The 26,565-nt window shown below is 47.4% G+C and overlaps 3 protein-coding genes across 5 annotated transcripts in view; 1 reads left to right on the top strand and 2 right to left on the bottom strand.

The window, feature by feature from the left end:
* LOC110400413 (2-hydroxyacylsphingosine 1-beta-galactosyltransferase-like) lies at positions 239–9,644 on the bottom strand. 2 transcript variants are annotated; one of them, XM_021400269.1, is made up of 6 exons: positions 9,512–9,644; positions 4,876–5,720; positions 2,531–2,670; positions 2,317–2,393; positions 1,731–1,950; positions 239–1,170 (listed from the first exon to the last, which is right to left on the bottom strand). In XM_021400269.1, the coding sequence occupies exons 2-6, from the start codon at positions 5,716–5,718 to the stop codon at positions 855–857; spliced, it is 1,596 nt and encodes a 531-aa protein (XP_021255944.1). In that variant the 5' UTR covers positions 5,719–5,720; positions 9,512–9,644; the 3' UTR covers positions 239–854. The 2 variants fall into 2 exon arrangements, with proteins under 2 accessions (XP_021255944.1, XP_021255943.1); XM_021400268.1 differs by lacking the exon at positions 9,512–9,644 and adding an exon at positions 5,908–6,013.
* NOLC1 (nucleolar and coiled-body phosphoprotein 1) lies at positions 10,761–22,570 on the bottom strand. The gene is made up of 14 exons (XM_021398380.1): positions 22,334–22,570; positions 22,153–22,208; positions 21,945–22,069; positions 20,598–20,722; positions 19,367–19,508; positions 18,751–18,863; positions 17,817–17,964; positions 16,946–17,086; positions 16,444–16,533; positions 15,152–15,295; positions 14,386–14,946; positions 13,580–13,692; positions 13,115–13,195; positions 10,761–12,825 (listed from the first exon to the last, which is right to left on the bottom strand). The coding sequence occupies exons 1-14, from the start codon at positions 22,442–22,444 to the stop codon at positions 12,667–12,669; spliced, it is 2,109 nt and encodes a 702-aa protein (XP_021254055.1). The 5' UTR covers positions 22,445–22,570; the 3' UTR covers positions 10,761–12,666.
* Positions 22,617–26,565, top strand: part of PIK3AP1 (phosphoinositide-3-kinase adaptor protein 1) — a 46,481-nt gene continuing 42,532 nt past the window's right edge. For both annotated transcript variants that reach the window (XM_021398374.1, XM_021398376.1), the window contains exon 1: positions 22,617–22,724. The gene's annotated coding sequence lies outside the window, so the exon portion shown is untranslated. The remainder of the gene's footprint in view (positions 22,725–26,565) is intronic.

Here is a 26,565-nt window from a genome sequence, read left to right on the forward strand (position 1 = left end):
GCTTGGAGGCCGCATGGGCACGGATGTGTTACATACAGGTGGAACAGAGAAGGCAGCCTGAGAGCTGTGAGAAGGCCAAGAGGAGCTGCTGACAGCAGTCTGTAGGGGCCCAGAGGTACACAGAGGAGTGGCAGCAGTGACAAAAAGGGAAAAGCACCTGAGCCTGCCTGAACATCTTGTTACAAGGCTCAAAGACTTGCATTAAACCAAGACCAGAGCACTCCTACATGGAGGAAAGAACATAACTTTATTTAAAAAATAATAATTTAGCTCAAACACAAACAAGATTGCAAAGGGTTGACGGAAGCAGGAAGAACATTTACCCAGAGAACTTTAAACAGACCAATTTCATTCCCTTTTGAACAATACTTTCAGTGCCCTTCCCTGCCCACAGCTCTGCTCAGGTCCTCACCTGCACATGAAGGAATCCTGGCTCTCAGGACTCCTGGTAACAAGCCAGAGGAAAAACAGCATCTGCCTCAAACCAGATGCTATTCCTACCTCCAGAGTTACCACAGAGATGCAGAAAGCCAGAAGAGCAACACCAGCATCTAAACCAACGTGCAAAAAGGAGGGAACAGCTCGTACTCCTCCCTGGAAGTCTCCCTACCCATGCCCCACTCCCAGCGTCCTGGCCAAGTACTTCCACCCATGCCTGAATTCACACCCCGCCCACTGGTGCTGTACACAGAGGTGTGCACATCAGCCTTCGCAATAGTCCTCCCTCCCCCCGGCTCTTCTCATCCAGACCCGCTGATCTCTTGCCTCTCGCTGTGCCTGCGTGCTGTACATTTCTTGGCATGGCAGCAGCTCGTTTCACAGTGAAGGGATGTGCCCTGGAACACGCTGAGCCGCTATTGCAATTTCTTCTGTTCTGTGAAGTGGCCATTCATGCAATTGCCATTCTGGTAGACAGGGCTGGCCGCCTTCCTCCTGCACCACACCACAGACTTGTAGAGGACAAATGCCATGCTTGCCAGGCACAGCAGGAGGAGAGCCAAGATGTCCAGGCAGAAGTACTCATACAAGGAGAGGTCATAGACAGCAGGGCGGAGGTACGGTGCCCCATTGTGACGGAGGATGTACTCCAGCCAGTACACTGTCCTGTTGAGAGCATGCATCGGTGTGTCCAGGTGCAGAGCAGAGATGAGCTTAGCTGCTTTTTTGTAGCTGCAAGGCAAGAAGACAAGAAATTATTGCTCTGATGGGGGCTTCAGAGCTGAGAAATGGCCTGATACATCCAGTGGTGCCTTCAAGGCACAGGTGATTCCTTGGGGAAGAGGCCCATTTCCTCCATGATTTTCTTCATATCTGCCCACAAAACCACCCTTATGGCAGAGAACGTTACATGTTAGAAAGGCTCCCTCAGTTCCCAAGTCCCTCTGTAGGACAGCTGCTCAGTGGCTGCAGGCAGATCGTTGCTGTCTGAGGGCAGTCAGTGCTGGTAGGCCTCACCCAGCCCTAGTCACATCTGGTGACCAGCCAAATCCTTCAACCTGCCGACTGCTAACACCTTAGCTACTTACTCTAACGTCAGTAGCCGAGGGCTCCTAGCAGCTGATTTAAAAATAAATAAACAAAGCTCTTGGATGGCACAACCACTAACAGTTGTGTCTGTCATATTAGACAGTGGGGCACTGTGTCACTGTGTGGCAGCAAATCTCAGAAAGGCACCAGCCTCTGCATACAACCAGCACCAAGGATGAGCTCGATGCACCTGAATGCCTTACCTGGGGTCAGTGATAACCATGACAACAGCCTGGTAAAGCTCCTCTTCTGTTACACTGTTCCAGTCCAGGAGGATACCCATGCCCTTTGCCTGCACTCTGGTCATGATATCAAACTGGTCCCCGTAGAATGGGAACCCCACCACTGGCACACCATGATAAATGGCCTCAAATATTCCGTTCATCCCGCAGTGGCTGACGAAGGCTTTCACATTGGGATGGCCTGCAGGCAAAGAAACAGCAGCAGGTCAGTGCCTCCTGCATCAAAACAGGGCTATTGGTAGCTTCCTCAAGACACGCAGTTGATGTGTGCTTAGTGAAAACCAAAGCATGCTGAGCAGAGAGATTGAACGTTAATCTTGGCAGCCTAAAACTTGCTGAACAAAGCCAAGAGGAGGTGGGAGACATGGGCCAAGATACAGCTTCAAAACAGATGTTAGGTGAAGATAATACATGCAACAAAGTGGGAGATTTTAACCCACACAGGTGCTGTTTTCCTTGTACATCTTCGCTGTAGTTTGGACTAAACTCTAGGGACACTGCTAGTGATGCACGCATGCGCGCGCACACACACACAGCCTTGCCTTACCTAGCAGGTCATTTTGGGGCAGCCAGTCCATCATGAGCGTGTTCTCACCCAAGTTTCTTGGCTTCTGTCCGAAGTACCTGTAGGATGAGATCAAGAACAAGATGGGAAAAGAAAAACACACACACAATTACAAATTCAATCAGATCAAGAGAGGGAAAGGAAACTCTGATTTTCATCCAGCTAGGATTAAAAGGAAACCCGTTTCCCTCCTCACCTCCACACAACCCGCTGCGGGAGACGGGCGAACGCACCAGACATCTTCTCCACCAGGTTGCTGGGAAGAGCTCGGATCCCGATGCCAAAGGAGACAACAACAACACCTGCATCTGCTGCTTCCACCCAGAGACGCAGACCCTGTGGGTAAAACACACACAGACGACTTGACGTCTTGTTGGAGAAAAGCCCTTCCCTGCTGCCTCTGCCAGTAGAGAACAGTCTATGGAAAAGGTGAAGACAAATCCATCTCTTTTTTACTGGAGGAAGCAAGGAAACTAGGAGAGATCAGCCAGTACAACTGCTGTGGAGCAAATAAAGCATTCCCCTTTTCCCTGGGCTGGGCACCTCTCACTATGGATTCCGTCCACCTTCAAGTTCCCCAGGTACCAGCTCACTGTCAGAAGCATTTTAGGGAAGTTTCTCAAAATGTCTTTGAATTCTTTCTTAAAAAAGAAAAAATAATCCACTGTCTAGGAATACGAAGGGCATAAAGAACACAAAAGCTCACCCTGATTTTAAGGAGAAAAATAGGGTGATTAAACCAGAATATTTGACTATTAGTAACCTACAAGGTTGAGTATCACTGTATACAAGAGTTACAAAACACATTTTAGTGTTACTCTCTGGGGATGTTTGCCCTTTCTTAGATACTTTGGGGACTTGAACCCTTCTTTACAGAAGAGCTTAAAGAGCCCTAAACCCTCCCAGCAGCCAAGAATCAAGATGATTTCAGAAAGGGGTTTTGGTTTCTCACTTCTCTTGAATCTCATGTTTCCTTTTGAGCAATACAACTGCTAGAACTGTTAAGGAAGAGGAAGTACTAGCTTGGCTTTACTTGATAGAGCTTCAATGAGTCATGAAGCAGAGGATTACACTATCCATTGTAGTTAGGCCTTCACAACTGGCTTTCAGAAATATTATTAAAGTTGCAAAGGGAAGTATGGTTAACCACCAAAGATTCTTAACTCTCAAATACATATCTATATTACGCTGTGCCCTAATTAAAGGAACTCTACCACAATGTTTCAGATATGAGGAAATAAATCTTTTAATTACATAACGCAGCTCCTGCAGAGATGGGAAATTCCTTAAGCTACGCCTAGATCTACTGAGGGCCTCTCTCCTGTCGCCATCCCATAACCTGGGCACCGACCCGCCCATCTGCCTGCTGGCATGACAGCCACCACCTACCACCAGGCTCCAGACCTATCTCCATCACTCTTCCCTTAGGTGCCCCAAGTTCTGGAAGCTGTGAAGCACATGAGTAATGCCACAGCAAACAACACCCTTCTTTATAAGGCAAGCGTGTATGTGCCCAGATTGGACCAAACTAGTGTTTCGCAAGATCTGCACGGCAGTCACTCTCTGACACAGCTTTTGGAGCATCCTACATCAATTGCGTTACTTGCACGCCGTGTCACAGGGGAAAGGGTAATGTGCAGCCATACTTATCATCTGGAGAACTTCTGATTCAAAGCACCTAATCTCACTTTTTCCTTTTAACTTCAAAAAAGGAATCCACAGTCACAACTAAAGCTGCCAGCAGAGATCTTCACAGGCCTTTAATCAGGTGAAACTTGAATCTTATCTCTATTTCAGTCTATTAGTTGGGACAGCAGGACAACCCACCTGCCTGAGTGCTATTATCCAAGCTTATTTCCCCACAGTGTCTGTAAAAGTGGTAAAGCAATGGTAGGAATGGGTGACAGGATCTGCTCCATTCCAATGCTGTCTTCATTTGGAGGCTTTAAGGGCTTGTCCTTCTTAATTTATTACTGGGGATAGTGAGGTACAGATCAGAGAAAGCCTCTGGGATGCCTGGGGAGCTTTTCTCAGGGCTGGCACTTACAAAAGAGAAAACAATATACCTTGGTTTTGTATACTTTGGGACTCCACAGTGAATTTGATAAGAAAATAAACACAGCTCTCCCCTATTTGTTCTTAAGGCTACAAGCTTGAAGGCAGAAATACCCTGTGAGAAACTGGATTAAGGAAGAAATTCTGGATTAATCTAAGGCAGTGATGGAGCAATAAAGACTGATTGTTCTTCCTACTTCCTCTTAAAATGTAGGAAGAATCTACTTGTGAACAGCTCTCAGAGACAACACTGCCATTATAGGACACATCATTTTACACTGACAATGTAGCTGACTCCTACTTCATGGCAGACAACTTAATTCTGTACCCTCCCAGCAGCCCCATGGTCCTCAGTGCTCCCCACCTCCTCACTGCATGCTGGCACCAAAACAGCCTCACAGCACTTACACAGATCTTCAAAAGATTCGCACCAAGTATCTCCCCAGGTTAACAGGCAACCATGGCTCAAAGTTTTCCTGCACTTACCACTGGAAGAGGCTTTGCAGGCTCAGCAAGGATCCCTCCTGTGAAAATGACATGGGGAAGTGTAGGCCGGGGAAAGTCCAACACCACATCATTACAGAGGAAGAAGAGGCTTGATCCATGGACAAGGTCCAGCATGGATATCTTGGGCTCCACCCCATGCTTCTCCATGAGACGTTCAAACTTGGGCAGGATGACCAGCTTTGTGGCCACACGAGTGATCACGTAGACCAGGAGATTCCAAGTCCTACCAAAGAAGCTCATTCTGTCAGTCATCAGGGAGTTGAACTCAGGGACATAGGCAATGGGGGAAGTGGCACCAATCTCTGCTGGAAACCAGAAGCCAGTGGAGATCACAGCATATTTGACACCGAGGATGTGAGCCAGGATAAAGCCACACATCTCATTGGGGTCCACCAGCAGCAAGTCAAAATGCTCACGCTGCAGTTTCTGCAGAAGGGTAGAGTTTCCCAGCACAAGGTCACAGTTTTCCAGGTACTTCTCCAAAAAGGAGAACATCTCCAGAGAAGTCATCTTCCCTTGGAAGACGCGCTTTATCTTCTCCTGCACCCATGCATCTGCGTTCTGCGTGCTGAAGATGCCCCAGTACCTCTGCACGCGGAAGGCGGGCAGGTGGGTTTCCACATCCCGACCCTCGTGGAGCAGCAGCACGGGGTCATGGCCCCGCTCAGTCAGTGCCTCTGCCACTCGCATGAAGACTCGCAAGTGGCTGTCAAAGACGATGGTGGGCATGATCAGCACCTTGGCACAACGGCACGGCTCCAGGCTGAACGCAGCCACTATGAAGAGAAGAGCAGCAGGGCACAGTAACACCTTCATCTTCATTACTGCAAGGAGAGACATGTGCCATCAATATAGTACAAAAGGCTCAGCCACACACTTGGACAACTAACAGCTGGGACTGCAGCTGCAATCCAGAAGCTCGTGAGGTGGGAGAGGGGAGCAGTATGGCGTTCACCAAAGGGAGGAAAAAGGAAAAAAAGCACAAATAATACCAACAAAAGTGTCAGATACCAGGGTGCATGAGGTGTGATTTCCAGAAATTCAGAGCCTCTTCTCTGTGCCGGTCTGCTCCTCAGGCCTGAGAACAGGTAGGCCAACTGCAGAGAGCAGCAATCGGAGGGGCCCTGCTGGGTCACAGCACCAGCTGGGGGACCTGCTGCTCCATCCCTGTTTACAACTACAGGACCAGCACAGCTGGATTTCATTTCTGTTTTTGACTGCCTCTGAGGCCTCAGTGGCCGTGCACAGGAGCACGGCCCTGGGAGGCATGCAGAGCCCAGCCGGGCAGCATGCTCTGCCTTTAGCATTGCAAGTCACCATGCTTGGTGCAGGCAGGGCAGGAGAGAGCCCATTCCTCAGCAGGTCTGAGGGAGAAACCTCAACCTCAGGGAGTGCAAGAGTGGTCTGGGTGGAGAGCTGCTCCGTCCCCAGTGATGGATCAGCTGTGGGAGATCAGTGGAAAGGGCTGGAAAGGTGAAGCAGGTGCCAGGATACCGATGCAGTAGGAGAGAGCAACCCCAGAAAGCAGTCCCAGAGACAGCGTGCAACACCCAGGGCACACTGACACCCCTTAGTCACACTCCTACAGCTGTCACCCCATTCCCAGTTTAGTGAAACACGCAGCGTTTCTCTTGTGTAAGGGGTGTTGCTACATCACTGGAAGCTAACACGCCTCACCCACACCTCATATTATTTTGGGAGAAGAATTACATGGTAATTATTTGGGAACAGTCAGAAGGAGAGCCATGTCCTGAGGACCCAGTTCAGACTTGCTGGGAAGGGGGTGGGGAAGGAGTTACAGTGGGAACAAGTGTAAGTGGACGTAGGATGGCCCCACACACTAAGCCCCAAAGGGGCTGCGGGGATGTGGTGAAGCAAGACTTGGACCAAGAGAAGCACCATAAGAAAAGCATCCCATCCCCCTGCCAGTGAGAACAGGCTTCCCAAAGCCAGCAGCACTGGCTGGAGGTCCTAGGGCACCTCTCTGCCCTGCCTGTGCCCAGAGAGGCACCTGCAGGCATCGGTGCAGCCCAGCCCTCTGGCTGCACAAGCACAACTCCCACAGCCACTGTTGGGCTGAGAGCAAATGGTCTTCAACAAGAAACCACCAAGCTGTGGGGCACCGGAGCACAATCCTGCTGTGGGTAGATTCTCTGCTTCTGTGGTCTGGAAGTGTTGGGCTAGGGGCTGAATACTGTGGGAAATAACACTGAAAGGAAAGGGAAAGGTTTATGAGGAGACATAATACACTCTCCCCTTTGCATGACAGATGCTCAGCAAAACCATGCAAATAGCACAGTTATCACTAACAGCCCAGGATACCTCTGTCTGGGCTGAGATCGGCCCCGTGCAGTATGTTTGACAGGGAAGGACTTCAATATTAATGGAATATATTATCAATGTGACTGAAGCAACCAACATCCACAGCTCTAAAGACAGACGATTCTTTAATTCAAGTGCTCTGTATTAGGCTGAAGCACTAAAACCTTTGGCAGCAAGCAGTCCAGGCAGATGCCCACAAAGAAAGGGCACTGACCTAAGACCCCGTAGCAAGGAAGCTGTGCTGTACGCCTCTCCTTCCCCTCCAGTACTTTTTTATTGCCTGTTTCCTGCCTAGGACTAGGAAACCCAAATGCACAGGGCTCCATTATTTCCCCCTCCGCCTTCTAGTCTCCACCTCACTCTTGCCCATGGTATGAAGAAGTGTTTTTCCCTGTAAACTTCTCAAGAGTTAACAAAGCACTGAAAGGCATCTTCACCCAGGTGCTCTAAGCTCCTAGAACAGGAAACCAAAGTTTGCCTCATCTGCTGGGTGTGATCCAGAGAAAAGAGCACCATTTGCTACCACCAGGCCAATGGCAGCCACCCAGCTGTGGCTAACGGATGGAAACACAAGCCCCATGCAGGCAGGTGGCTCAGAGAAATGCTGCTACTGCTGCTGCTGGACAGCATCGTGTTAGCAGTGGGAGCTGCCCTGAGGAATCTCTGATGAAAACCTAGAGGGGACAGTGCTGGATAAAGCCCTGTGGCTTTTTTTGTGGTTTTTATAATGTTGTTCACCTGCAGAGCAAGCAGCATGCAGAGAGTTTGCTCAGAGCAGTGAACCTTCCTGGCATTTCCCATTTGACATCCTCACGGCAGCCACAAGCAGCACAAGAATGAGCAAAGCCCAAATCTCCCAGAGGTCAGAGGGGGAACCACACCAGCAACCAAGTGAACATCAGAGCAATCAATGCCTTGCACCACTTCCGCACAATAGCATCAGAAGAGCTCTGCTCATCCTCATCCATTTTGGACAGAGTGACGCAGTCCTGAATCAGTTTAGAACTTTCAAGACCTGAGGCCATTTCCAACAGCATTCCTGGGTCATGAAGGTGGTACAGAGGAAGCTGTGCAGGCATGGCAGGGATCTGTGTGCCAGCAGCACGTTGGCAGCCTGTAGCTCACAACAGTGAACCACAGCCCTGAACAGAACAGACGATCCACAACAACTGGGAGGAGAAATTAAAGTCTGTACATCGGTTTGTCAGGACATCTGAAAGCGCACAACTCCTAGAACTCAGACTAGCCAGTGGTGCCCAGTGCCATGTGTTTGCTTTCCCTCCTGACCTTGGACCATACACTAACCCTGTCCGTGCGGCGGGATGGGTTCTCCCACCCCCTGTGCACAGACTTCTTGGGTGCCTGCCGGCAGGGCTGGAGCAGCTCTATAGCACCATGTGCTGCACTGGCAGGCCTGCAGGAAGGCTCCCCTCTTGTTTGCAATGTGGCTGCAAGACATAGAAGCAGATGAAGCAAGGCCCTTTGCGAGCATTAGGAACTGACAGAGCCCTTTCCAAACATTCACGGGAGCCACAGACCTTAAGGTAAGCGCACATAGCAGCTCGGCACACGCTCTGGGCTAAAAGCGGGTTGTAGGATGCTCAGGTCGAACAGGTTCCCAAGGTTGCAGAGGGAAACAGAGGGACAGGAGAGCAGCGAGCTTCAGAGGAGCACGCAGAAGGGCGGGAGGAGCGAGAGCCTTCCCCGTGCTGCTCTATCATTTCGGCTCCTTGCTGCGGAGGCGCAACACATTAAAAGGAAGAAATCATTATGCATCCCAGGAGGTTGTGCAACCTGTGTAGGAAGCACCTGGGATTGATAAAGCCCTGCCAGACAAGTCGGGCCACGTTTAGCAGAATTACAGAGAAAGAGAAACTGGAGATAAGACTCATCTTCTATAAAACCACTGATGCCTTCACATAAAACAAACAAACAAACAACAACAACAAAAAAATCCACAACACAAAAAGTCTACTTGGCTCTGAGCTCACAGCAGGAATGGAATGGAACCTAGCCGAGCCGCCGCCAACAAGGGCTGAACAGGAGGAGGAGGAAGGAGGGGAGAGAAGGCGCCCCTGAGATGCGGTCCCTGAGAGGGAGATACAGCAAGCGGCGCTGAGGCTGAAGCGTCAAGGTGCCCAGGTTCCGACCCGCACAGCGAGGCGGGTGCCCAGCTCGTGCCCTCCAGCGGGGCTCCCGCAGCACCCTGTCTCTCCCGCGAGCGGAGCGCTCGGACACCCACGGCGCTGCCCCACGAGGCTCCCCCCGCAGCCCTCCCCAGCCCGGCACCCACCTGCACACAGCCGCGGCCCGAACGGCGGCGCGGAGGCAAGAGAGCGGCCAGCACCCGCCCGCCTTCCCCTTTCATGCCGGCCGGCGGCGGGCGCGGGCGGGGCGGCGGCGGCGGCCCCGGCCCCAACCCCCGGGCTGCTCCGCTCCGCCACGCCCCGGCCCCGCCGGGTTGGGCGGGAGGAGCGCCGGGAGGGCCGCCCCCGCGGTCGCGGGTGGGCAGAGCCGGAGTGTGGGGAGGGGGCAGCGCCGGGGCCCTGCAGCCGCTCGGGCACGCGGGGCCAGAGCCTTCTCCGGGCTGGGACGGGGGCAGGATGGTGGCTGTGCAGCAGGGTTCCCGTACCGGCCCGGCACGCCCCAGGGGAGACTGTCCTGTCAGTCCTGTTCAGCGTTAATCGCGGCTCCACCGAAGATGAAACAGCTCGTGGGAAGCGGGCTAACCCCGGGACGGCGGCAGAGCAGAGATGTAGGCTGAGCCTGCCCTGCAGCTGCCAGAAGCAGTCTCCTGAGGAGCGCCACAAAGCACAGCTCGGCCCGGAGCTCTCCTCCGGTGGGGCCCGTAACATTCTGCGCGTGCTGCTGAGACCACGTGCAGCGTTACATCGCCTCCTCCTACAGCACGTTCGAGGTGGAGGGCAGTGGCTCCACCAAGGCAGACATCGTTACGGACTGACCGATGAACGGCATTAATCAAGAGTGCAAGCCAGCACGGCACTTCTGCTCTCCCAGCCTTCCCCGGAGCAGCAGCACAAGACCTCCAGCAAGCCCTCCTCATCAGGGCGTTCCCTTACCCTGCGCAGGCTGTCACAGAGCAGGAAGGCATCAAAGGGAACACAAATTACGCCTTTAATAGGTACCCAGAGTTTTCCAGTTGTGCCTATTTTTACTCCCACAAGCTGGTGCTACCCAATTTATGTTGCTAAACTCCGCAAGGTTAATCTGGCAGCAGCACTGGAGAAGAGCCGAGAGGCTGTGCTGGTGCAAGGGGACTCAAGAAGCCTCAGCTTGCCTTGACATCAGTAAATAACCTTCTATCTTCTGTTCTCTCCCAGCTTCTTGCAGCAGCGCCCACCAGCCGGCTGTGCAGGCACCAGTCCTTTCTGAAGGCCTGTTACCTCCAGCTGAGTGCCCAACTCAGGGTGCAAGAACTGGGTGCAAACAGAGGCAGCCAGGCTTAGTGCTGCAGCTTTGAGACACGCCACCCGCCCCCTCCCACCACATCCCACCAGCTACCCGCACCAAATGCACACAGATTACAAAGGCAGCAATCTTTATTTTCGGAGACACTTGAGTGCCCGCACATAAAATACCCCAAGCACAACAGTTTTTAAAAAGTTTCTTTCAACAGTTACAAAGTGAGAGTTCAAATAGAAGAGGGCAAATGACAAACTATAAGCAAGGTTTTGTTCTCATCCCTAGCACAGGCAAAAACTCTTCCCACCTTCCTTTGGCCTCCAATGTTGAATGCTGTGTGATTGCTGTGCCCTCCCAGGCCGCTCTGCAAGGCTGCCTAGGATCCAGCAACCAGCCCAGTTGCGCAAGCCCAAGGGGAAGTCCTGAAAATGCTCATGGAAACAAGTTGCAGCATCGGCACACAACGTTGGCTCATCAGTTGTAAGCAACGCTCAGTTGTGTGACACTGCTTTGCACACAACTGTGGCTTCCTGCAGCAGCAGGGCTCTTCTCATTGGCAGCCCCCTGGGAGGGCATGGAAACAGCCTCTGAGGGGCAGTGGTGCCATGGCATGGGGGGAGGAGATCTCACAGCCTACTGCCCCTTTTCCCAAAGATGTTCTACACTGTTCAACTCATACTGGCTATGTGCTCAGCATACTGCTACATTGGCTAAAATTAACTTAATCCACCTCATGGAGGGAAAGGGAGATCTTTCAACAGCAGCAAGCCTTCAGACCATCTCAGTTGCTTATGAAATCTCACTTTCTGCTGCAATTACTGAACTTTGGACTCCACTCACACTACAGAACTTGTGGTGCAACACATCACCAGACTATGTGCAACAAGGTGATGGGAAACTGGCATTTTGCTTCTTCAGAGGGACTTTACAAGTAGAAAACAGCTGAAAGAGAGCAAGTGATTTAACCCAAGGCAATTTAAGGCATCAATGTTACATTCATCTCATCTATGATCAATCTGTGTGGCACATTGCTGAGTAAGCACAAACTGGCATGTTATATGCTCAGACAGAACAGAGTGGTGCCACGCTGCAGTCAAAGCTTCTGGAAACGAAAAAAAAAAAAGGAAAAAAATCCCAAACCACAGCAAAAAGCAGAGCTGGGTTTAAAAAAAAACAAACAAAACCACAGACTTCATCTTCTCTGCTTCCTTAAGGATTTCTGCTGAGCCAAAGACACTTTTCCAACATGACAGCAGAAGCTGTTGACTGCATGAAGGCTATCTCCACTCCCTGGCTGCATTCCCAATGTAAGCCTTATCAAAAGTGCCACAGTAGTACAGTAAAGACCTTGGCCAACTTGTAACTCCAAGACATGTGATTCCTCAGCTACTGAGATGAATTTACTCAGCGTCTTTAACTACTCTGGCTAGTACCCTCAATAGGAATCAAGGGAAGAGGAAGGTAGGAGTTTATTGCAATATGAAGCAATCAGAAAATAAAAACCCTGGACACACTGCAACTGTGAATTTGAAATGTCAGATATGGGTGCGGATTACAGACAGAGGGTTCAAATGTGTTGTTGCTCTTAGTGTAACCAGCCAAAGGCAAATCACAGTACTTGCAGCTTCACAGGTATCTGAGTTAAACTAGCTGAAAAAGAAACAGTGGGTTAAGTTAGAGGGAAACAAATTCTCCCTTTTACTAGATGACAGGAAACTGGAACAAAAAAAAAAAATATTACTGTCTTTTAAAATAAGACTAGAAAATTTAGGTCTTGGAGGTCACCCTAGTGGCGTTTAACACCAGCTCAAGGATGGTTTCATATCAGGGGCCTAAACCAGTATTAGAGAGAAATGAAGGAGGGAAACGTCCGGCCATGCTCCCACATCCCCATACTGAAGCTGCCTGCCCCACAGGGGGCTGTGGAAGGTTGCATTCCAGGATGGCTTGATGTCCATAAAATCCATGTGCCCATCCAAGTGATTCTGGTGAGCAGACGGTTCACAAATTTTCAAGGAAACATTCTCATTCGCTTTCAAACTTGACTGAATTTACTTGGGTTGATATAGTGCCCCCACAGTAGCTGCCTCGTTTTTTCTTCGTCTTCTCGTGGCGAAAAGATTTGCCCTTAGTGAATTTCAGGATATTGTTAGCCTTCTCACCCCAGTCACCAGCTGCTCCTTTCTGTGAGGGATGAAGGGGAAAATGAAGAAGAAATTCATGCCAACATCTGAGAGAGTTCAAGCAACACTTTGCCCTTCATCCTGCCCAGTAAGCGCCAGTACAGGAATACTGGACCTGACAATACCCTCCCACACTCCTCCAGTCAGTGCTTGTGCACAGTGCTCGTGTGCCTCCTAACAGCACCTCCTGGTGGAAAAAGTTCCCACCATGCCACTGCCCAAAAAGCTGCTCTGGAGACCTATATTTGCAGAGGTCAAGCGTTATCACTATGAGCGCTATCTAACTATACCTTTGCATCAAATGAGTTATCAGCAACACGGGCATCCACCTCGATTTCTTCTTCTCTTACACGTCGGAAAGGAGAAGCTGCCTATTAAAGAAAATGAGATGCACTAAGCACATACAAGCACATGACCTTCCCTTAGGAACAACCTCCTTCCCTCCTTGTCCCTGTACGGGTCACCTAAAACCTTAACAATTTCTCAGATTCATTATATTTTCCATTCTTCAGATCAGGTAGCACAGGGATGCTCCTGGGCAAGCACATCCAATCAGCCTTTGCCAGAATAACATTATGCATTATGTGCATTAACTAGGGTTCTCCAAACAAGATTCAAGTACCTGAGGAAAGGGCAAAAATACAAGTAATTCCTATGGGTCAAGCCCAAAGAAAAAAGAAATCCCAAAAAAGAACCCTATTATTTCAGCATGCAAAGACACCTCTCCTGCCAATCAGCAGCTCGCTCTCACTCACCCGTTTCACTTTCGGAACTGTATGTGGTGTTTTAGGTTTGTTCTTTGCTTTTTTATTGTCTGGTGTCTCTGACTCCTGAACATCTTCCCTCTTCTGTTTCTTCTTGACTACGCCTGTTAGATGTAGAGTAGTAAAACTTCAAGTAACTGCTATGTTGGAAAAGGCAGAGGCATCTCTCCCCCAAAATACAGTCTTGAGAAACATGTGAGAATCAGTCCTTACATTATCCCCCCACAAAAAAGACTGACAACAATAGCTACCCTGAGCAGCAAGGATTTTGCCACCCTATCCAAATGGGTGAAGACAAGTTTCATGTAATTGAGTACTTCTACATTAATGACTTAGTGAATTGGAGAATGTTCTGTCAGTTAAAATTTGCCAGTTCTTGGAGTCACACAGTACATACTTGAGCAAACCTCTAGTTCATTGAAAGTGTTCTCCCTCCTGTATGTAAAAAGATTGAGATTGTGCACTGGGACAACACCTGCGGTGATCCATTCACAACACAGATGAGGGTACTCCAGCAGTCTGCTTAGCAGTTACTAATAACTTGGTGCATGCACAGTCAGCAACTAGCAACTGTACACAAGTGAGCTTCACGTCCCCATAAATTCCATTGCCAGGAGATACGTAATGTAGACAAAAAGGAACGGGACGGATCAAAAAATGGTCCTTCCCTCTCAGTACTGCACCAGATGATATAACATGACACAAAAAGTAGACTGAATACCTTTTAAGGCTCCCACTGATGTTTAGCTCTGTAACATATTGACTGACAGACCCACTTCCCAGACCGTAGGTAATACCTCCATTTGCTTTTCCTTTCTCCTCTTCAGAGCTGCTTTCGCTGCTGCTACTGCTACTGCTGTCACCAGCTGGCTTAGACTTCTGGTTCTTGGCTGCTGGTGTGGATGCTTTTGGTTTCTCTGTGGAGGCAGCAGTCTGAGAACTGTTTTGTGCCCCTTTCCCAGAATTTTTGGGCTTCTCATCCTCTTCGCTGGAACTATCAGAAGAGCTACTACTGCTAGATGCAGCCGCTTTCTTCTCTACGGTTGCTTTTGCTGCCCCTGTAGATTTGCTGGCTGTTTTCACTGCTTGTTTCTTTTCCTCCTCACTGCTTGAGCTCTCAGAGTCAGAACTGCTTGCTTTGGGCGCTGGCGTTGGTTTGGACACTGGCTTACTCATTTTGCCAGCTAATTTAGCTGGAGGGGCTTTCTTCTTCTCCTCCTCCTCAGAGCTGCTGGAGCTGCTATCTGAATCAGAGCTACTTTGTGCTTTCTTTGCAGTAGCTTGTGGCTTCTTTGCTACAGGGGTTGCTGCTTTAGCCACAGGCTTCACAGGTGTCTTCTTGTGAGAGCTATCAGAATCTAGAATGGAAACAAGAATTCAACACCCAGCCCTTCAACATGAAGTTAACAAACTCAGTGCTGACACAGTGCACTTCTTTAATTGTTTGAAACAACACCGCAGTGGGCATTCCCTATCCAACTGCACCCTCATACCTGGCTGGAAACACAGATTTTCTCAAGTACAACATGCATACGGTAATTCTTTTTTCTCTTATCCCAATACCTGAGCTGTCCGAGGAGGAGCTGGAGTCCTTCTTTGCTTGTCCAGGCTTGGCAGCTGCTTTTGCTGGTTTGGAAGTATTCTTTATCATAGGTTGTTTAGCTGAGAGCTTACTCCCTACTTTCTTCTCATCTTCAGAGCTAGAATCTAAACAAAAGAAGTACATTCCTTCAGTTAATAACCTTGTGGTACAAGTTACTTTAGTAATGACATGTACATAACTCATGAGAAAACAAAAAGGGAAATTGGTTGTGGCTATGTGCTGAACCACAGATAGCTTGCAATAAGCAGCATCTGATGAATGCTTCCCAAATGGACAGGGGACAGCAATCATCTTTCCACCTATCTTCCTTCTTGGGAGAAGTGAACACAAATAGAAATGTAAGCTGTTCATTAACGCATGCACAAAGAAGCAGATAAATATTTGCAAAATAGCATAGGAGGTAAGGAGTAAGGGACTGGAGAAAAAGAAATTACTAATATCACCAAAAACAAACTCAAGGAAAAGAAACGTTAAGAAAATAAGCGATACAGATCAAAGAACAGGCAAGAAATTAAGAAGGGAGGAGCAGTGAAGAGGCAATAGGATGGTAGCTCATTTTAGCTTTCTACTTCGTACGTCAAACATTCCGCTAATGAGACTGGAGATTTCTGAGTACAATTATACCTTTTTGACAGTAATCTGGAATACTATGCCTGATCTATTCCAACACCTCTGAACGCTTTCTTCACAACAGTAAACAAATCATTATTTATTTCTGAAGAACTAGACAACGAAAACAGAAAACAGATCTCCTGACACTTGTTAAAGGATCACAGTCTAGTGCTAGCTGTACAACCCTACTGTAGCATTAGAAACATTGAGATAAACAAATCGGGAGACCTTTAAATATGAGGAGAAAAATGCACTATGCAGGGCCACATTAGAAAGCGTCTTTAGAATTTATACTCAGCTTGGTACGGTGGAATTATTTATCTTATTTTCAAAACTTCTCCCAAAGCCTTTAACAGGGTAACAGAAAGTGAAAAGCTTAAGATATGGACCCTCAAAAGACTAACCATGAACCCTCCTAGAGAAACATGATGCCCCCACCCTTCCCACCTGGCAACATGGTCTCACTGGTGCCTCACGATCAGGATCCACTCTGCACAGCAGGGTCTTTCTCTATTTCACAACTTGTGGAGACTGCAAAACTTCTAAGCTCATATGCTAACGGTTTTTCACAGACACACCATGGCAAACCAACTTAGCCAACAAAAATGTTAACAGAAAACAAAATCATTTCTTGAATTACCTGAGTCACTGTCTGAGCTGGATTCAGCCTTCTTCGCAGTCACAACTTTGTTTTTTGGGGTAACGATTGTTTTAGCTACTGCTGCTTTACCTGCAAGAGCAAGTCTAAAATTAATACAGGCACATCTACACAAAACCTTTGTCTGGAGTTCTAAACCTTTCCAGAAAGCTCGCTGTTCAGTACACCAGTCATTCAGCCAGCACACTAGAAGCCAAGCAAGGACCCGGCCAGTTCCAGCAGTGGACCTGGCTCAAATTAGTGAAACAAGATCCCAATGACTTTTCAAACCAACATGTGTAAATAATCTAACCTGCACAGTCATATACAGAGGTTATACACTGTGTTCTGTATGAGATAGGTTCAAATTACTCAGAAACTTCCAGAGAAGCAAATAGAAGCATAGATCTGTCATATGCCTTTTTCATGGAAACCAAAAAACTTGCCAGAACACTGACTACACCATGTAACATTTTTTTTGAAGCCTCCTCTGTTCGCAACATACCCGTTCCTCCCTTTGGAGGCATCTGTTCTTCCTCATCACTACTGTCTGAAGAGTCACTGCTGTGAGCCTTTTTCACAGGAACCTTGGCAAGGACTTTCTTTGTCTGCACAGCTTGAGGGGGTGGCACAGCACTGTACTGACCTGGAGAGAAACACCATTCAGATGCCCATATGATAATGCAAGCAGCATGTCTGAGATGTTATAGTTAGAATACATCACTTCTGCTACTTCCTTCCATTTACATCTCTCCTATATAGAATCATAGAATATCCCAAGTCGGAAGGGACTCTTGAGGATCATCAGGTCCAACCCCATGCTCCAGAAAGGACCATCCAAACGCAAACAGTCCTTCAGGTGAAATGCTACCCTTGCAGTAGAAGCAATGGGTAGCAGTGGGGTGAGTTTAGCTACCCTCTTAGAGGATACTAAAAGCACTACACTATATTGAACAGAAACTCATTTAGTCCATCAGCTGAACCACAACTTAACAGCCTTGGATACTTCAGGGAAAAATTAAAATAGTTTAAAAATTGCAGTTACAGGATAACCAAATTACAGGCAAATTAATTCCCAAATCCTGACAGACAGGAAACCTATAAGGTCCTTAAAAGGCCATCTGAACAGTGGATATGCAGACAAGCAAGCAGAGTCCGAATCTCTCCCACTTTCCATCCCTTGCTGAGAGAAGGTCTGAATTTTAAGCTTAGCCCCAGAAGCACACTGGAAAAAGCAGCTATGCTTCTTGTTCATGAAACCAGCAGTGCTCAGAACTTTGCGTGCATCAAGATTTGCCTGTGGCTGTCAGTTGGTAAGTCCTGCTGTCCTACAAGAAGTACTCTCACACACAGAAGCAATGGTATTTAGCATTTACCAGACTTCGGCTTTTTTTTTGCAGGTGGCTTTTCATCATCTGAGCTGTCAGAAGAGTCTTCACTACTCGAACTTTCCTTGGCAGGCTTGTTTTTCCCCGGACATGACTGTATGGTTACAGGTTTGGGCACAGATTTCTTGGGAACAGCCTTAACACAAGAAGGAAAGAAATACACGTTTAAAAAAAATACATACTATGGAAAACTCAGGTAGACAGTTGGATGTAAATCTCTAACTCTATGTCTCACTTAAGAGGCAGCAAACTTTGAACACAAAGGAAGAAAGATTACAGAAGATCCTCAAATGCAAATTCCAGGAAACAAATGAGTATCATAACCTTTCCGGTCACTCCGCTGTTATTTTCTGCTGTGTGAATCCTTAACTGGGATCTCGTCTGGCTAAAGAGCACGGGTAGCTAAGCATAGAGAATCCATGCAAAAATGAACATACAAGGGAGACTACAATCTGGTTAAAAAGCAAGGAAACATTTTCCTGGAGAAGCAGCAGTGGAAAATCACGGCATGGACAGGACACGTTAGGACACGTTCCATTAGGAACATGTTACACAGAGGGTGGTGAGGCCCTGGCACAGGCTGCCCAGAGAAGCTGTAGAGGCCCCATTTCTGAAGGTGTTTGAGGCCAGGTTGGATGGGATCCTGGGCAGCCTGATCTGGTGAGTGGTAACTGGCCCACAGCATAGGGCTTGGAGCTCGATGATCTTTAAGGTCCCTTTAAACCTAAGCCAACCTATGATTCTGTGGCATAATCCCAACATAAAAAGGAAAAAGCTTCTTACGAGCTGTAAATGCTTTACTCAGCTTCCAGGCAGTTTGTGTCCTACTCTGTTTATTTCGGGTCCCTGAAAGACAGACATCACACTAATCTCCCTACTTTACTACAGAATTTTAAAAAAGCCTTTCAACAGTCCAATCTACCTTTTTCGGTGCAGCCTTTTTCTCGTCAGAATCTTCACTACTGCTGCTACTGCTGCTGCTGCTTGGTGCTTTCCCATTGACCACTTTGGTGGTTGCTTTAGCAGCTTTACTTCCTTTTGAGACAAGTAAAAAGCAATATTTTAAAATATGCTCTACGAATTGAGGAGTCATTACATTCAGCATAAACTATCATACAGAGAAAAAACACAAGAAAAGACAATAAGGAACCATTAAGGTAAGTACTGTCAAGTTTTTGTTTTTACTCTTCTTCAACCTTAGGGACGGTTTTCAGTAAGATGTTCACTCTAACCTATTGTTAACTTCATAGTTAACAGCTCTGCTCTTTATGGGAAGACACTGATAAAAGCACAACACAAGCAACTAAAGTTGCTGATTGCAGCTACTTATGCAAACAATACAGCCTTTATGACTTGATGTTTCATTTATGACTTGATGTTTCACTTACAATCAATTCTACATGAGCTCCGTGCAGGAAGCAGACTGTTCTAGAATACAAATGGCACAGATGGTAGGTTTGCAGACTACGTTAACATGTATGCCTCACTCCTCCAGTTTTTTGTGCACCCACACTCATAACATGCAATCAAGGAGATACCTTCTTTAGGTGTCGCTGGTTTTGGTGGCTGTTTCTTTGGTGCTTCTTCATCTGAGCTGCTGGAGTCAGAGCTGGAGCTCTCTGCTTTCTTCTGAGGGTGGATTTTGGTTACAGCTGGCTTCGCTGCAGGTTTTGCACCTTTCTAAATAAAAGGAAGAAAACTGATTAGCCCTTGTAGCAAAGAAAACAAAAGAGAGGCTAATAAGAAAGTTTAAACAGCTGGAAAACTCACTGCCTAACAGCTGGTGTTTGAAAATCTCTGAATAATGGTTTTCCTTTTGGCTTTGCTCTGGGAAGCCTCACAGAAGTACAAAAGGATACGTTCTTTGCTCTTCAGCCTCCAGTTCTTCCCTCTCAAAAGGAGGGAGGTCTGGGACTAGCACTGAGTTCTCTCTGAGGATCAGACTAGTTTAAAGATTGAAAAAACTGACCAGACAACCCTGGTTTGCCTCCTCAAATGCTACACTGTTTTTCCCGCCTCTACTTCTCAAGACCATGACTGCACTGAAAACGACAAAAATCCGTTATATGTATAAGTTGTAAAGAATCTTTCTCTTAAACAAAAAAAAAAAAAAAAATTTCAAGCACTGACAGTCTTGGGAGAAGAGCCAGGAACAGACATGAACATGAAACAAATGGTTGCTAGACATGAAATGAATGTCTTCAGTCTGGAGAAGAGGAGGCTCAGGGGAGACCTCATCGCTCTCTATAACTACCTGAAGGGAGGTTGTAGTGAGCTGGGGGTCGGCCTCTTCTCTCTTGTAATTAGTGACAGGACGAGGGGGAATGGCTTCAAGTTGTGCCAGGGGAGATTTAGGCTGGACATTAGGAAATACTACTTTTCTGAAAGAGCGGTCAGGCACTGGAACGGGCTGCCCAGGGAGTCACTGTCCCTGGAGGTGTTCAAGAAACGTTTAGATATAGCGTTGGGAGACATAGTTTAGTGGGGTTGTTGGTGGTAGGTGGATGGTTGGACTAGGTGATCTTGTAGGTCTTTTCCAACCTAGCTAATTCTATGATTCTATGATTCTAAGAATTTTCCAGAGGATCCATCTGAATGGTACACTGCCCATTACAGAAACATCTTATTACACATTGCACCTCCAGCAGTCCAGGTGCTTTGCAGTTCATGAAAAGCAAGTTCAGTTTCAGGGAAAATTTTGCTGATCAAATTTGCTATCATTCATCATTATCCAGCATGCAGTGAAGAAGCTAGAAAAGGAAGGCTGACCTTTGCTGGATTCTTCTCCTCCTCCTCCTCCTCTGAATCCGAGTCATCACTGGAGTCCTCGCTGCTGCTCTTTGCCTTCTTGGCTGGAGGAGCTGCTTTTGCCTTTGTTACAGCTGTTGCTTTAGCTGCAAGTAAGGCACAAAATATGGTGATAATCCAATTCACACTTCCCACATACATATATCCTGCATTAGCATTATATCATGGTAAAATGATCTATTAACGTCAGTAAGCTATGTGTGAAGACTGTAACACTGACCCAGGCTTCTGTTTGCTATGCAGAGCAGTACAAGAATACAAAACAATTCTAGATTCATTCAGCCCTTATTACTCACATAATTAAAAGCAGACTTAGCAGCAAGAACACCCCACATGAGAAGTGCTCCCACAAATTGAATGTTGACATTGTTGTTGAAACTGTATACCTTCCAGCTTCTACAACAATCCACTGAAGACTTCCAAAGAGAACCACTGCAATGCTGTGCAACAGTTTTTAACTTATACCTGGATAAGGAGCTCACACTTACCAAGAATCAAAATGTACCAAAAACAGAAATGGGAAGCACAGGCAGTAGAGCCGCCAGGAAGAAGATTGAGGGATTGAGCGCATCAACAGTAAGTTTGCGGACCACACCAAGTTGGGAGGAAGTGTTGATCTGCCTGAGGGTAGGAAGGCTCTACAGAGGGATCTGGAGAGGCTGAATCAATGGGCTGAGACCAGTTGTATGAGTTTCAACAAAACCAAGTGCCAGGTCCTGAGCTCTGATTGCAAGAACCCCATGCATTCCTACAGGTTTGGGGCAGAGTGCCTGACAAGCTGCATGGAGGAAAAGGATCTGAGGGTGGTGGTTGATAGTCAGCTGAACAAGAGCCAGCAGTGTGCCCAGGTGACCAAGAAGGCCAATGCCATCCTGGCTTGTATATGAAACAATGCAGTCATCAGGACTAGGGAGGTCTCCCAGGTAATAGTGATGAGAGAAAACAGCCCTAAGTTGTGCCAGGGGAGATTAAGTTTGGATATCAAGAAAAATTTATTCTCAGAAAGAGTGGTAATGCGCTGGAACAGGCTGCCCAAGGAGGTGGTGGAGTCACTGTCCTTGGAAGTATTCAAGAAGCGTGGAGATGTGGCACTGAGGGACATGGATAATGGGCATGGTGGGGATGGGCTGATGGACTAGATGATCTTAGCGGTCTTTCCCAGCCTTTCCAATTCTATGATTCTAAGACCAGAACATTAACCCGCTCTCTGACAGCAGCAGAATCGCTTCACCCGAGCCACAAGCACTGCGCTGTACCCAGAGCAGGGTCAGCTTCCCAACTCAACGCGGCCTCTTTTTCCCCCCTCACCTGGCTTCTTAGCAGGTGGGGCTTCCTCCTCCTCCTCGCTGGAGCTCTCGCTGCTGCTCGAGGCGGCTGTGCGCTTTGCCTGAGGCCCGTTGGGCACGAGCTTTCTTTTCCTGGCGGCAGGAGACCTGCAGGGAGATATACGGACGGAGCTGCGGGGGGCAGCCCCGAGCAAAAGCCCCCACCCCCTCGCCACGCGGGCAGCACTCACTTCACCCAGTAGCTGAAGATGTCCAGCAGCGAGGCGGCGTTGGGGTCCTGCTCCTTCTGCGGGGACACACAGACACGCGTCAGCCGCAAGCGCAGGGACACGCGGTCGCTGTCCTGGTCCCGCTCCCCCCTCCTCTCTCCCTCCCCCCCTTCTCTCTCCCTCCCCCCCTCCTCCCACTCACCGCCGCCGCCTCCTTGGCGAAGGCGCGCGCAGCACCCTCGAAGCGGTTCTCGCGCAGGAAGGCGAGCACGAAGGGGAAGAGGTCGCTGGGCACCGCTCGCCGCTCCGCCATGCTGCGCCGCCACGTGCCGCCTGCGCGCACGCGCACCGACGCGCTGGCGTTACGACGTACGTACGTACGTGCGTGCGTGCGGCCGGCAGCCTGAGCGGCGCGTCCGCTGCGCCCCGAGATGAAGGCCGGCCGCCATGTTGGAGAGGGGCGGAAGTGTGCGCCTGATGCTGAGGGATTGAAGATTTCAGTGCAGTTAAATTCGCTTAATTCCTCTCCTTTCGTATATCAGTGTGTTCTCCCCCGTCCACGTCATAATCCGTTACAAAGGGAGACGTGAACGGTAAGGAGCAGGTTGCTCCGTGTGGGAATGACCTGCCGTCAGGGTGCAGCGTCGCGTGCTGGCGGTAGAGGCACCCACAGCACCGAGAAACGTGACACGCGAACCAGGTCCAGGATCTTCCCAGGAAACATTCAGGAGATGAAGCTGGAGTAAAAGCACCACTAGACCTAAGGGAACTAGCTATAAAAGGGAACTAGAGAAGGAACTAGGAATAAGGTTACCTACAGCAGGCAGGAAGAGGTTTGAAGGGTATGCGAGAGTTAAGGTTGAAGATAAGGTTTGAAGAAAGTACATCTAATAATGAAACAAACAAACCAAAAAAACTCTAAGTATGTACTGAATGCCAAGTCCAGGGCTTAAATTGAGCTTAGGGAGTAAAGGGCGTGGGGTGGAAGTCAAAGGCGGGGCTGATCAGAACAACTGTGGCCTGTTAGTGTGCACAAGGCTCTGATCATTCAGCGGCTGTATAGGGCTGTGGCTTTAAATTAGCCCTTTCTCTTTTTCAATAAAAGCTTTCTTGTCTGTAAACCTCAAGGTATTTGCTGATCAATTGAGCACCCTATTATAATCTTCTCACTTTGCACTGGGGACTTTTTTTTTTTTTGTTGTAGTTCTGTTGATGCAAAGGCTGCTGAGGGCAAGTGAGAGAGAGCTCTGTACTGAGAGTCCTAAGTTTGGGCTGCTAGCATCGAACAAGCAGGAGTAAGGGAGTAGCGTTAATGCTCTTGATGTTTCTCCCGGCTAGTCCTTTGTTTGCAGCACTCTTTAAATACCACTGTGTCCAGCTGCATGGGAGTCCTGTCCATCTCGTGCATTTAGGCAGTGTTTGTTGTATGCAGGAAGATCGTGTTTGCTGGTGTTTTTTTCTAGAAGGTCTCATGCTTGTGCTGGGGGAAAAAGACACTTTACGTAGTGGAAGATACTACTGTAAGCTTCTCTAATCCTACTAAGGTGCTGTTATGTGTAGTTAGAGACAAAGGCTATTCTATTTTACTGTTAAATAATTGCACTTTGTTTTCGGATGCCCCCATTCTGATCTGCCGATGTTATACACAGAATCACTCAGATGTGAGGTGCAGAAAGGAAGCTATTTCCAGGAACCATTATTTCTCTTAGTTTTCATTTATTTGGGACTGTTGCACATCTGCAAAGCTCAGCACAGATTTTGTGCCTCCTTTTGCATCAGAAAGGAAGAGGTGCAGCCATTGCTGGTAAATTGTCTTTATTTGAAGTCCTGCTATCTTAAGTAATTCTGCTGTGAGAAGCCAGGGAAATTACTGACTGTGGTCAGCAAAGTGAAGCTGAAAAGCTAAAGATTTGGATAGGTAAGTTGTGGCTAAGTTTTCTTCCATTGCCTTTAAAGAATTTCAGAGCAGATAGATTAGATCAGATCTCACTGCATAAAAGGGAGGCAAAAGAAAATCTTTCTCATTTTATAGTCATTAGGGAGTTACATGTATGTGTCTGCTTCAGGGATTGTGAGCAGAGCCTGTCCTGTCTCCCTACCAAACAAGCAAATCAAATTGCCCTTAACATCAGTAAACTGGTTTTGAGCAGCAGCTCTAGCAATTAAACCTGCTACAAGATCTGACCTCTGTGGTGGATTTTGTGGGACAGATTTTTAAGCATGGAAAAGCAAGTGACACATCTTCCTGTCAAGTGTTGCTTTAGTCAGTGCTGTATTGGAAATGTGGTGAGAGGCAAAACAGGAATCATAGGACTGGAAGCAAAAGGTCATCGGATTATCACCATAGGGGAACTGGAGGTAATAACAGAAAACATGTGATGAATTTTCCACCCTTGCTCTAAGTCCATGGCAGTATGGATCTTACACTGTAGGGTAGTGTATGGGAACTGCTGAGTCATGGCCTGAACCACTGATTGAGCACCTGGAGGAAAGACCCAGTCAGCCCTGGGAACACAGGTGAAGGCAATTCACTGTGTGACCAGAAGGGGTGGAGCCTGGCTCCACCTTTCTTAGGCCTCATTTAAGGGCTGGCTGCCGCTTAAGAAAGATCTCTTTCTGGAGATCCCTTCTTGGTGGAAGTCTTTCCCTGTGAACCCAGAATCTTCTGATACGGGTGAGCAATCTACTTTCCTTTCCTTGTAGCACCTTGCTATTGTGCTGGTCCTTCCATCTCTTTTGTAAAACTTTTTCCATTGTGTTAGTCCTTCTGATCACTACAGGTGGGTTAAGAAGTAGTGCTGTTTCTGTGTGGAAGGCACAGATCATGCTGATTTCTAATGAAGAACCGGCTCAGCAAGGCTCAGGTTTTCCTTGATTTGAAGCAGTGAGATTTGTTTTTCTTTACACGTGCTGCTGTGCCTGGAGCTGCAGTCTTACGTGAGGTCTGAGAAACAAACTTGGGGTGAGAGGACCTGGCTCTTCCTCAGTAGGACAATAAGGTGTTTCTTTTGGTTTTTTTCCCAACCCACAAATTCTTCTTCCATGCATTGGAGAGAAACTTATGCTTTTTGATTCCTAGTGTGTAAAGCATCCTGTTGTAATTTGATTTTTCAGGAGGAGGTTTTTGTAAGGTTTGCTGAAACAGTGCACTGACAGTTAGTTTACTTTGGGGAGGCATGTTAATTTCCTTTTGGAGGCTAAAGGGATTTCCTGTGTTTTATATTGATTAAATAAAATAGCATCCCAAGTGTCTCTGATGCATACGGAGAAATCCCATGGGTTCTCATTGAGCAAGAAGATGATGTTGCTAGCCGTTTATGACACTGCAAAGCTTAAAGAGAGAATTTAAAAGCTTGTTTCAAAGAGTACATTGAAATCCTCATCTAACACCAGAGAGATGATTTTGAGATAATTTTTTCACTTTTTATTCTGAGATTAAACAGATTTACAAGAGAAATACTGTGGAACAATAATTATAAAGTCATATACATGCTTATCCATCTATTTTTACTTTTATCTGTTTCCTAATATAAAAGTATTATTCCATGATGTCTGAAAATGGGATGGAGACTAGCTTCCAACTGGTAGATTTTTGACTCCTATAAATGTAGATTCTGTAGCTGCAAATTTCTCCAGCACCCAGGTGGTCTTTATTCTGTTGTATATATTGAGAATTCATTTGGTGAAGTGCTGATTTCTTCTCTGCATGCCTTCAGTTTCTCATAAGGCTGTATCCTCAGGATTTTTAATTTATTTGTCCTAATTCCTACTGTAGGAGAAAACTATCAGGTTTTGGAAGACAAGCTGTAGTAAGTAGTTATTTTGCAAGCTTAGAGTAGGTTTTGGGCAAAGAAAGGTTTGGAGGTAGCTGGAGAGTTTAGTTATGTTTGGAGATTGAGTGGATGAGCAGGAAACAGACTTGGTTCATTACTCCGTGTAACTAACTACTGTGTTTTAATGTCGGTGTTCACGGCTGTAAGCGGCATGCAGAATATACTCCATGCGAGTGACTTTTTCTTCACTGGGAAACCAGATTGTAGGGGAATCAGTGTTTGCTTTACCAAAGTGCAACAATGAAGACTTCACTGGTTCTCAGCAAAGAAGTGTGTTTCTGAATGCATATATGTAATGTATTGGATTTATTATTTTCATCCAAATTTGTAAGGGAATAATCTGAAATAATTATTTAAGCAGAATCTGTTGGTTTGTCCTAATTGACAAACTAAATTCAGTCCTGTTCTCTGAGCTCCAGTAGAACCTTTCTGCTGCTCTCAGTATGAGCATGGTCATCTGGACTCTGGTGACTCTAAGGGCACCTTCATCATCTCTGTGTACATTCATCCTCTCTGTGATTCTTATGTTCTCCACCTTTCCTGGCTGACAGCTGTGAGTTTAACTGCTGTACCATCTCCTTGTTATTACCACTTCACTTTT

This window comes from Numida meleagris, chromosome 5 (assembly GCF_002078875.1).
Source record: "Numida meleagris isolate 19003 breed g44 Domestic line chromosome 5, NumMel1.0, whole genome shotgun sequence".
Lineage (NCBI taxonomy): Eukaryota > Metazoa > Chordata > Aves > Galliformes > Numididae > Numida > Numida meleagris.